At 41.1% G+C, this 12522-nt stretch overlaps 1 protein-coding gene across 1 annotated transcript; it reads left to right on the top strand.

Moving 5' to 3' along the window:
• The first annotated feature begins 843 nt into the window (after positions 1–843).
• On the top strand, positions 844–4625 carry LOC112189987 (protein STRICTOSIDINE SYNTHASE-LIKE 10). Its single transcript, XM_024329402.2, has 3 exons — positions 844–1294; positions 3049–3312; positions 3924–4625. Exons 1-3 carry the CDS (start codon positions 1032–1034, stop codon positions 4489–4491), a joined length of 1095 nt encoding a protein of 364 aa, XP_024185170.1. The 5' UTR covers positions 844–1031; the 3' UTR covers positions 4492–4625.
• The last annotated feature ends 7897 nt before the right edge of the window (positions 4626–12522 follow it).

The following is a 12522-nucleotide window of genomic DNA, read 5'->3' on the forward strand; positions in this document are numbered from 1 at the left end:
AAGGTTTTTGACGAGACAATTTAGAAGCGCATAGCAGGGGCAACACTATTGACATGGAATATCTAAGGGGGAGTGTTGTAAATATTAATGTGGCTATTCATGTAATAGCAATTAATGTTGTGTGATATACACCAATTAAATTGATTGGTGATTAACAGAATATAATTAGCGATTGATTGATTGTAATCAGACGAGTGATTGATGTAATCGTTAAATAGTTACCTTTTGTAAACCTCATTGTGAGATGAATAGAATCACTCCATTTTCTCATACTTCATTCTCTGTGTCTAAACTCTCTCTCTCAAATTCTTTTAATATCGTTTTACAACAATTAATAGAATAATGAATGAACAATATCTTAATCCATTGACCTGACCTGACGGGTGGAAACAAATATTAAAAAAAAAAATAGTGAACAGTTTTTTGATCCAGAAACCCCATCCAATGGGATCTATCTTCTCTTTATGCAGGAAAATTGTTTCTTTTCTTGAGCGTGCCAAACAAAGGAAATAATAAAGTTTCCATTCCCAAGTTTTTCATTCAACGGACCAAACAAGATCTTAGGGTACCTCAAATGGTAAAGAAAATTGAACTCCGACATAATTTACAATGTAACAATAAATTAGATTTTTTTTATATTCTGAACGACAAGCCCACCCCATCCCTGATGTCAGTGAGATTTGAACCCGTGACCTCCACAGTATTGGTTAGGCTAGCTAACTAACAGGCCATGCCTCACCGACATGTAATAATAAATTAGATGGTTCCATTCTCTTGTAATTTAATTACAAAAAAAAAAAAAAAAACTAAACATAAAGTAATAATTCCTTCCTTTGGTTCTTTGTTTGGCGGCCTCCTAACTTACCCGAAGAGAAGCACAATGTCCTCTGATGACTCATAACAGTTGACTTGTCCCGACTCCGTAGGAACATCCCCAGGTACAGGGTGCTCGTATTTTGTGTTTCTAAGTTTGCAATCTTGAAGCAAAAGAAGAAGAAGAAGAAGAAGAAGAAGAAGAAGAAAAGAAAGCGATGAAGCCAAATTTAACGTTGTGCGCAGCAACAGTGGCCATAGTTTTGGGTCTCCAGTTATTCAAGTTGGGTCCAATCCCAGGTTCCCACGACCTTCTCCACACCTCCGAAATACTCCAAGTGACTGGAGCCGTCGGACCGGAGAGTCTTGCTTTCGACCCCAACGGTGATGGGCCTTACACCGGTGTCGCCGACGGTCGTATCCTCAAGTGGGATAAAAACGACCGCCTTTGGACTGATTTCGCAGTCACCACATCTCAAAGGTAACTAACCATTTCAACAATCACTTACACCATAGCTGCTTCAAGCTCAACTTCAGCTGCTTCTGATATAAGTCTCATATAGTTCATGATCCAATTAAAGTAAACTTCAAATTCACCATAGGATTAACATCTATTTAAATGCTAAAAGAATACGATGCTCTGTCAGCAAGTTTCATCAATGCTTTAATTGTTATTACTATTGTTCTTCTTTGAATTTCTCTTCTTTGGATAGGTAACATACTTTCATTAAAATATAGATGAAAATTACACTACTAAACCATTTAAGTACTAATCCAAGGCTAATAATTAGAAAGATGTATTGCTATACAAGAGTGAATTAAAGTAGAGCAAAGCACACCAGACACTGCATTTGGATAAATCAGCCTCATAGAAACAGTTCCTGAATTTAGAGGATTAAGCAGTCACTGCATATCAAAGCGCTGTTATATAATTTATAGGTTCACCGCAGAATAGGATGCCTCATTTGCTGACAAAGAGTGGAACTCTATTAACCTAGAGTTTCCTTGGTTAACAAAAAGGTTAAGTATAAAGTTTCAAGTTTCAGTTGTAAGTAACAGCTGAGAATCTGAGATTGGCCGAACACAATTGCTAGCATGTCGTGTTGTAGTTATTAGGAAGTGACATACATTTAAATCTGGTCATATGTACTGGATTCAATTTGACAGAATTATGTTCTCTCCCTAATAAATTTTAGGAGTTAGATTATGATACCGTCAAATAGACTAGTCTTATTTCTGAAAAAGAAAAGAGCCTAGTCCTTAAGTTTAATATGCTGTCTTTGTCAGAAATTTTCATGTGTAAAGTTTAAATGCTTCAAATTGTATATTGATGGCAACCATACTTCTGTTAAGATAAAGATGCAAATTATAGGTAGAGGGAATAAGGTCACCACTGAACTGTCTTATTAGTATGCTAATATTAACAAAAACATCAAGATATTACAATGAAAGAAAGGACACAGCACAACAATACACCAATCATAAAAGTTGGCTTGAAAACTAACTGTTAAACTGGTCTTAGTAACTACATGGCTATTTACAGAGCCATTCAATCAACAGAAAAAACATAAGACCAAAATATATGCATTTGAACCCTGTACATACTCTTACACTGATTTACACGGTATAATAGAATGTCAGGAATTGTTTTTCTCCATCAGAACAGATCTATCCCATCTACTTCTTACTCTAGAAGTAGTAGAAGAAACTATATTGTATATTTTAGTTTGTGAAATGTGATGCACAAAGATGGATTACATTTCTAAAGTTGTTGCATGATTATGCTATGCCAAGAGGTTTACCATCAATTTTCTTCTCTTCCCTTATGCCAAAAAATGAGGTTTACTATTAAAGTACATCATGTGAGCCCAGGTGGTGAGGGAGAATGGGAAAAAAATTAGGTTCACCATTGGTCAAGGATTTTATCCCATCTAATGTGACCAAAGAAACTACTCCCTAAGTATTTCATGTTGGACTGTCCGGAAATTTAGGGTAAGGAGATACGTGCATACTCATTTGGAGCTCAGAGGAAATGGAGTACTACTCAGCGTTGCTCATAGTGATTAATAATTACTCTCCAACTTGTGTTCAGTTAAATTTAATCCAAATGAATGTCGCACAGTATCTTTTTTATAGGAATACTTTTACTTTGTTAGGTTTTAATTGATTTTATTTTATTATTTTTTTAATTTTTAGCAATGAAGTCTTCATATGATTGAAACTTTTGTTTTCAAGGAAGGAATGTGTTAGGCCTTTTGCACCAGAACTGGAGCACGTTTGTGGAAGACCTTTAGGACTAAGGTTCCATAAGCAAACTGGAGATCTCTATATTGCTGATGCATACCTTGGTTTACAAGTAGTAGGTCCTGCTGGAGGTTTAGCATCTCAAGTGGTTAAAGAAGTTGAAGGTCAGCGGCTTCGCTTCACCAATGATATGGACATTGATGAGCAAAAGGATGTAATTTACTTCACTGATTCGAGTACAATCTTCCACAGAAGGTAATTTTAGCAGCAACATTTTATGACCTTGGGTTTTGAAATTGATTTGAAGGAGAATTTTCATTTCAGCAGCTTAATTCATTTTATATTCTAGCAACAAGATGATGGTGGTGGGTGTCCAATGGTTGGACATGAAGGACATGCCAAACGTTTGTAGCCTTTAACAGATTAACCTGCATTACTTTTTAAACTTTGACAGAAACAGTGCATCTCAGTGCAATTCATTGAGCTGTACTAGACAGCTGGTGCTTCCATGATCTCTGTAATCTCAAAGTATGAAAAATTTTTGTGCAAAATATAGATATGTTGTATCTATAGAATGAACCATTTGTGTCTCAGCATCCAAGTGAAAGACGATTCAAATTAAACATTCAACTGATAGCAAGATTTAATATTTCTTAGTTTTGGTGTTCTATTCCTCCATATGCCTTGAGACAATAGAAATCTAAAATCCTTGTGTTTAAACTTTATATTTTTACTGCTCCATTAGGTTCCTATTGGACAAAATATTGGCTGAAAAAGATTTTCCTTCTATGCTATATGGTGAGATTCTTTGCTAAAAGAACTGACAACTGACAAGTATACAATTTTATGCTCTCTTGAGTTTGCAGGCAATTCATGTCGTCAATTTTGAATGGAGACAAGACTGGCAGATTACTAAGATACGATATATCTAGCCAAGAAGTCACGGTTTTATTACGAGGTCTTGCTTTTGCCAATGGTGTTGCATTGAGCAAAGACCACTCTTTTGTGCTAGTTGCTGAAACCACTAATTGCAGGATCTTGAGGCTTTGGCTTCAGGGTCCAAATGCTGGATATACAGATATTTTCACTGAGCTTCCGGGATTCCCAGATAATATCCGAAGGAACTCGAAAGGCGAGTTTTGGGTTGCACTACATGCAAAGAGGGGACTTTTCGCAAAGTGGTTGGTATCTAACACGTGGGCTGGAAAGTCGCTCCTCAAGCTTCCCCTAGATTTTAAGCAGCTGCATTCACTTCTAGTAGGAGGAAAGGCTCATGCAACTGCTATAAAGTTGAGCGAGAAAGGTGAGGTTTTGCAAGTTTTGGAAGATTGTGAGGGAAGGAGCATGAGGTTTATCAGTGAAGTAGAAGAGAAGGATGGGAAACTGTGGATTGGGTCAGTTTTAATGCCTTTTCTAGGGATTTATAACCTGTAGGAGGTACCTTGATGTAATTATATGGGAACATCTTTTATTTGTGAATTTTCTGCATCTTTTTCTCAAAAACAGAAACTTTCCAAGTAATAAAACTCCGTCTGCCAAGTACCATATAGTCTAATGACATTAGTCTCTCTTTTGTAAGTGGAAAGACTAGTTGTAATTTGATTTTGTTTCGTCCAATTAAAAAATGAAATTAAAAAAAAAAAAAAAAACTCCATCTACTGGTTCCGTGAGACAAAACAAAATACAAATGGCACTTTTTAGTACCCTTTTCTTCTTCTTTTTTTCTTTTGACAAAAGGAGTTTTGCCATAGGAGTGTGCCGTAGAAAATCTCTCTCAAAGACGTTATTTATTCTTTTTTTGGTCCTCTCTTTTTTATTTTGGCAAAAAGAGTTCCGCCATGAGAGTATGCCATATAAAATCTCTGGGCTATGTTTTCTGCGGGAAGCAACTGAGAAAGAATGTAAGGTAGCGAATTTGTTTTTTGTTTTAGAGAAACTGAATTTGAGAGGAATTTGCTGTGTATTCTCATTGATAATTGGGGCCTCTTTATATAGAGGATTACAATGCATAGAATCTCAATCATACAAGGAAAGTAATTCTACATTGATTAGGATTCTAGATCCTTCTAATTAAATCATATTACCAATAGGTCAAGTAACCTAGAGTTTGGGCTAAACACAAATTAGGTTTTCCTTGAACACTCCTCCTTGTGTTGCCCAAACGCGGTGCTTCTCTCGTTGCCTCATTAAAAACCTTGCCGAGTAACAAAAACCCAGTGGGACAAAAATAACCTCGGTCGAAGGGGAAAAAGAGCACAACACACCCTTCACGATTCGAGACGAACATGTAGACATCTCCCCCTGATGTCTGCGCCTCCCCCTGATGACTACGATCATGGGAGTTCAGATAATTCCCGCAAGCCAATTCTTGCCACATGTTTCTCGAACGTGGAATTGGGCAATGACTTAGTAAACAAGTCTGCCTCACTGTCCTCATATCGAAACTAGTTCACCTTGATCTCGAGGAGTGTCTGTTGTTGCTGATTATGCTGGGTGTTGTCGCTTTTGATGTAGCCTTGCCTCATTTGTTCAAAACAAGTAGCATTATCCTAAATGCTCGTAGGCTCATCTGTGGTAGACTTCAAACCACAATTGTTCGAACATGCGTAATTATGGATCCAATCCATATACATTCACGAACCAATTCGTGAAGAGCAATGATCTCTGCATTATTCGAAGGTATAGCGACTAGGGTCTATTATGTAGACCTCCAAGATGTCACGGTCCTTTCCCATGGTGAACACTTAACCGGATTGGGAGTGACCATTGTGTGGGTCAGAGAGATATCCAAAACCTTCCAAAACACATGTCGTTTTGGAATGGGGATAGAGAACTCAGGCCAGCGTTGGTGGTGTTTCTAGTGTGTGATGGGTCCGAATCCATCATCTCTTCGTAGGGATAGAACAAGCCCATATCAATCGTACATCTCAAATATCGAAAGATATCTTTTACACCAATCCAATGGCGTCGCGTTGGCGCAGAGCTATATCTAGCTAACAAGTTCACAACATATGAGATGTCCGGTCTTGTGCATTTAGATTAGTACAATAATGCGCCTATTGTACTAAGTAAGACACTTCTGCCTCTAGCACATCTTCGTCATCATCCTTTTGACGAAGAGGATCCTTTTCAGGATCAAGACTACGGACGATCATGGGGGTGCTTGAAGGCTTGACCTTGTCAAAATGCCTAAGCATCTATCGACACGATGCTCAAGTTCCAAACCGAGACATAATCGTGTTCTCCCAAAATCCTTCATCTCAAACTCGGATTTCAAGTGTTCAACGGTTTCCCTTAACTCTTTAAGGGCTTCTAATGAAGATCATGTCCAACATGAACCGCGATAGAATCCGAAACTTGTCATAGAAACGTGTGGGCATATCCCTTCCCAATCAAGTAGTCACTTTAGTGAGCGTTTCAACCTCTTTGTAAACGCGCTCCATGGTCTAGAGCCACTTTACTTGGGTAAATGAAGTTCACCATGAACCTTCATGTATATTCTGTATCTAGATCCCTATAGAGATACGTAGTGACCACATTTGTAAGCTGCATGTTCAGTTATTCGGAAACTACCAAACTGACAAGGTAGTGGAGTGCAGTGACATCCATTACGAGAGAATATGTCTCATCGTAGTCAATTCCAAGGCGTTTTGTGAGAAGCCTTGCGCCATAAGGCGAGATTACCATATCTTTTTCTCACTACGCTTTCTAACGAAGACCCATTAGTCAACAGGTTTTATATTAGGAGGTGTTTGCATCTCTAGCTCGAAAACCTTCCTCTTCGTTAGAGACTCCATCTTAACCTGGATCGCATCTTTCCATTTAGGCCAAAAACTCTCTTCGTTGGCATTCATTCATCAACGGAGCGTGGTTCGATATCATCTGACTCAAAAACTCATGCACAATAAAATACGCAACTACATCATCAATTCTGATGGAGTTTCTATCCCACGTCTCATGTACACTAGTGTAAGTTTCATAGAGCTCTATATTCTCAGGAATAGGTTCTGACATTGAGGCGTCCCCCAACGATAACCATAACCCGAAAGATACTCATGAGATGGATTTTGAGTCTTGATGATCAAAGGATTGGAATGTGCCAAAGTATCCTTCGAACCCACGGGCCTCTCCATGCATCCTAGCTGGGGCCATGGCCTGTAACGCCAGAGTGCCACTGTCTTTGGCATTGGCGCCATGCCTACCTCCGTGTAGGGTGGCGCTACGTCCTCTCGTAGGGACGTCCTTCCTTGCAGGCATGTTTGCAGCATATTTGTGTGATCTCGTCACTTTAATAGGGATCAAGATGAGACATAGTGGGGACAGACTACGACAATTCATGTCGTTCCTGTTGAACATTCGTATTCTTATCTCCCCCTAACGACGGGAAGACTGTCTCATCAAATTGACAACCTGAAAATCTAGCGGTAAAGAGATCGCCTTGCAAGGGCATTAAGTAGCGGACGATTGTTGGAGTCGCAAATCCAACGTAGTTGCCCATTCGTCTGTAAGGACCCATCATAGAGCACTGTGGCGGCGCAATTGGCACATAAATGGCTCACTCAAATGTGCGTAAGTACAAAATACGTGTACCCAGTCACTAGCTGTAACGCAGAGGTACATTGAGTGGCGGTAGGTCGTAGACGAATTAGCATAGTTGCATGCGATATTGCATCACCCCAAGCGGATGTAAGAAGATTGGTGCGCATTGCCAATGTCCGGACTACCATCGTAGTCGTGTCCGTGAGACCAATTGGGTGTGTACATGGGAATGTGATGTCCAACATCAAGCCCATTCCAATATCCATCGAAAGTCTTCGATGTAAACTCACTAGCATAGTCAAATCCAATTGACTGAATAGGATGATTTGGGGAGTGAGCCCATTGTCATATGATATGTGCTAGGAGTGTAGCGTATGCAGCATTTATAGGTGGACAATGACACAACACGTGACAAGCGTGTTTGCGTGGCAACCAACATCATAAAATATTTAAGCGTCCGCAAGTTGGTTGAATTAATCCACAAAATCCCTATGGATTCTTTGTAAGAACAGAATGAGTATTATCATATCCTTTGCATAGGACGGTCTCAGTCCTAATTTCCCTAAGGAACTGGCTTAGTAAAATGAGCGAGAGGCCTTAGAAGCAACCATTGAGTATTTTGGTTAGGCCTGAGCGTCTGAAACGCTATGTGAAGCAAGTTGGTGATTACAATATCACCTGGGGCGCCATCACCATGATGAACGCCATCCATGGAGTCATGGATAGGGACTACGCCAGCCCTAGGCTGATGGTGGACGGAGGCGGTGCCCTAGGCAGCAGTGTCGGTCATACTTAGTCTAAGAATCAACTTTTGATTCATGCTTCGTTTCGCTCGAAAGAAAAAAAATGTCCGTGTGAAGTCTTTTGTAGACGGATCATCATATCATGACTAGGATGATCTATCATGTCGTGACAAAGCCAATATGTGTCTAAATCCAAGAGATCTTCTCTCATAACTTTATTGGATTTAATAGCTCAAATAGTGACATAAAGTCCACTAGAGAGACACATAAACTTCTCTAAGATGCGTCTTTGTTCGCAATCATTAGAGGTAATGCAAAGGAACTCATTTCCGTTCTCTACATGCATTTTCGCATGGAATTCATTGGCTATTCATAGGGTACTATTTACCCTAAGAGCGTAGAGAGTTTCTGTGACAACTGTAATCAAGGTGCCATTTGGCAAGTGGAACTTGGGCTATTCCATATCCTTGAATTAATACTGATGTTCTAGCCATCGTAGTCACAAAGTCATATGCTCAGAATCAAAATGGAGTCATAATGAAAAGAACTCAACTTTTATTAATAAGCCAAACAGAATTACATCATCGTTTCTCATAACCAAAGGAAATCTAATCCAATAAACTAGTTAATGCAAAACAATGGTAGTTGCCTATCTTCTTTCGGTAATTCCAATGTAAATGTGACCAGTTAAGTAGAGAGATGTCGGTGGAGCAAAGCTCGCTTAAGGACCACTTTTCTCAAAACCTTTCTAGACATCACTTTTACATTGAGTACGCCTACTTTGAAGAAAGACTAATATCATTGGCATCTACTACAAAAGTAATATGGCAATTGCCTACATCTCTTGGAAAATAAAAAGACTTAATCAAAATCGCCAGTTTCTGGGTCTTGATCCTTGTAGTCTTCCACCCTTAGATCGAGATCTCCATCTTGATCTTCTTGTTCCATGTAATGTGCCTCCCTTGCTTCACGATACATCTTGTATGCGTTTGCAACATTCTAGGATGCAGTACACTTCTTTGCCCAATGTCCACTTAATCCACATCTGAGACAAGCATCATTATGGTTAGATTCCCTTGATCGAGGCGCTCTGGGGGCGTTTTGTAGACGGTTATTGCCTTTGGTGGCGTTACCACCATAACCGGAGGCTTGGCCTCTCTCTCTCTTCACACGTTTACCTCCACGGTTCCGTGCACGCCTATCTTGGCTATTTCCTTCCTCTTTAGGGCGAGAATATGGACCAGAACGTCCAGAATTATCCCTACTCTTAGGGTTTCGCTCCTTGCGTCCTCCCTTGGGGGCGCAACTATAATTAGACTCCGGAATTGACTTGGTTCCCACGGGTCTAGAGTTATAGTTCTTCACAAGTATGTTGTCGTGCTTTTCAGCTACGTTCATGGCACCAATTAGCTCATGAAATCTTGTGATGCGTCTAGCATTGACATCAATCCGATAGTTTTTGGCTATCATTAATGCAGAGACGGGGAAGGTGGAGAGAGTCTTCTCGATCAACATCGTATCAGTGATGTTCTGCCCATAGAATTCCATCATAGACGTGATACGAAGTGCTTCTGAATTGTAGTCAAGTACAGACTTGAAATCACAGAAGCGGAGGCTATGCCATCTCACTTCTAAGTCTGGAAGCAGGGAATCACGGACGTTGCCAAAACGCTGCTCGAGTTCCACCCATAGTTTTCTTGGGTCTTCCTCATTGAGGTACTCATTTTGGAGCGCGTCATTCATGTGCCTTGTCATGAGAATGATGGCTTTTGCCTCATTAGCCTCTCTCGTAGCTCTATTTGCTTCAAAAGCAGCAGCTTGTTGAGGAGTAAGCACGTCCTGACTTGGCTCTTAGATCGTACTCAGGATCCCATCAGCCTTAAGATGCTGGCGCACATCACGGACCCACTTGTGGTATCCTGCGCCTGTTGTCTCTAGTGGAGCGAAGCTCAACTTGTTCAGGTTACTCATCCTGAAAAACAACAAGAAAATAAGGTTAGTTTCGGAGAGAAGAAGGCTACCACGAAAACTATATAATTTCTGAGCGTAGTCGCTTCCAAGAAATTAGGGATTTTCTGAGCGTAGTCGCTTCCAAGAAAATCTGATTCCAAGAGGGGTTTTGGATTAGACTGAAACGACGATGTATGTGGTCGATCGTTTTCTTCTCAACAAACTCTAAGTTTGGAGGACTCTACAAGCTCTAAGCTTGGAGTGAGCACGAACCCCCATAGTTCGGCTTTTGGTCTCCCCTATGAAGAGAAAGGGGGGTAGGAGAAGGGAGGTTGCAAGTCCCCGAGAAAATAAGAAGAAAAAAAACTTCAAAAACGGGAACTTTTAGAAAAAAATTACCTTAAAAATGGCCTGAAAAATGTCGCCCGAAAAGTACTGTAGCTGTCGAAAGTTACTGTAGCGACGGAAAGCACTGTAGCAGCGCGGAAGTTACTGTAGCTTACCGGAAAAGGTCACCGGGAAAGTGCCGGAAAAGTCGCCCGAAAGTGGCCGGAAAGAGTTTACCGGCGTTGACCGGGAGTTGACCGGTGGGTTGACCGCGTTGACTGATCGTTGACCGGATGTGCTGACGTGGCAGAGCGGTTTGGTGGCTTGGCGACTTGGCTTGGCTGGGGCCTGCTGCACGTGGGCTCAACTTTTGGGCTGCAGCAAGTAGGCTTGGGCTGCAGCAGGTGGACTTGGGCTGTGGCTTCCTCCTTTTTTTTTTTTTTTTTTTCTTTTCTTTTCTGCCGGTTCAGGTCATGAAGATTCCGGTGGCAGGTTCGGTGGAATTTTGGACTGTTCTGGTGATGAAATTTCCGGTTCCGGGTTTCTGGGGTGGAAACGCTGCAGGTGGTCGAGTATGGCTGCAGGAGGTGGTGAGGAAGGCTTTGAACCGGGCAGAGGGACTTTTGCTACTTCCGGTGGCCGGTTCGGTGGTTTTCCGGCTGGTTCTTAGGGTGGGGCCGCCGGTTCTGGACTCCTGAAGTCGAGATCTTCAAGGTGGGCGGTGGTGGTTTCTGGGATTTGAAGGCTACGAATTTAGGATTTCAGGGTTAGGGCTCGTGCTGATAACGTGTTTTAGAGAAACTAAATTTGAGAGGAATTTGCTGTGTATTCTCATTGATAATAGGGGCCTCTTTATATAGAGGATTACAATGCATAGAATCTCAATCATACAAGGAAAGTAATTCTACATTGATTAGGATTCTAGATCCTTCTAATTAAATCCTATTACCACTAAGTCAAGTAACCTAGAGTTTGGGCTAAACACAAATTAGGTTTTCCTTGAACATTTTTCTCTTTTTTGAGAAAAGTATGCATTTCTTTTTTTTTACTACAACAGGCTCCCTATACTTTTTATTATTGGGTCATTGACCAAAAGCACCAAAATGAGCAATAATTATCCCACTTACCCCACAATCTAACAGTAAATGACTATTTTGCTCTCAAAAAAATTAAAAAATTACCAACATTCCCACTCTGTCTCTCTCTTCCATCTGCAGCTGCAATCTTCTCTCTCTCTTCCAGAAAGCGCCGACTCGTGGAACTCCATCATTGCCGGCGCGGCCACCGGCGGCCTCCTCCAGATCTGACCTCCGACGATTTGCTATCTCTCTCTCTCTCTCTCCTCTAGAAGCCAACGCTTGCGATTCCAATTGAGATTAGAAGAGTAATCTCCTTCTTCGCCGAGATTGATCTCCGTCTCCGCCGAGATCGAGCTTGTCCTGGCTATATAAAATGAAGATTGTGATTGTGATTGTGAACAGATTATGATGGAGACTATGATTGTGAAGTAGAACCAGAAAGTGAACGAGCTTTGAACATCTTGGGGTGATTTTGATGGTGGTGGACTCGGAGACGACGAACTGGGGTTTGTTTGGGGTCTCGTATTTGGTCGTCTTCTTCCTCTCTGATGATCATCGCCGCTCTGAAGTCAAGCCCATCTGGGACTCCACCAGTTGCAGAGACTCCCGAGATTGCCGCAAACCCCATCTTCCTCGAGCATTCCTTCGTCTGAAACTCCGTCAGAGTCGCCGGCGATATTCTCATCGAGCAGTAGCCCACCAAGTCCGACGCCGACAGGTTTGTCGACTGAGGGTGCTTTGGTCTTGCGTGCCCAAATCTTTTTTTTTTTTTTTTTGTAAACTGTGGGAAGAAATCCTAGAAGGAAAGGGGAAAAAAAAGTTGTATT

This window comes from Rosa chinensis, chromosome 2, assembly GCF_002994745.2.
Source record: "Rosa chinensis cultivar Old Blush chromosome 2, RchiOBHm-V2, whole genome shotgun sequence".
Taxonomy (NCBI): domain Eukaryota; kingdom Viridiplantae; phylum Streptophyta; class Magnoliopsida; order Rosales; family Rosaceae; genus Rosa; species Rosa chinensis.

Bases quoted from the DNA above. Each gene is read 5' to 3' on its own strand.
- LOC112189987 (XM_024329402.2), top strand. From the start codon at position 1,032: ATGAAGCCAAATTTAACGTTGTGCGCAGCAACAGTGGCCATAGTTTTG. The intron at 1,295-3,048 runs GTAACTAACCAT...TTTGTTTTCAAG, and splicing joins GCAGTCACCACATCTCAAAG to GAAGGAATGTGTTAGGCCTT. The intron at 3,313-3,923 runs GTAATTTTAGCA...TTGAGTTTGCAG, and splicing joins AGTACAATCTTCCACAGAAG to GCAATTCATGTCGTCAATTT.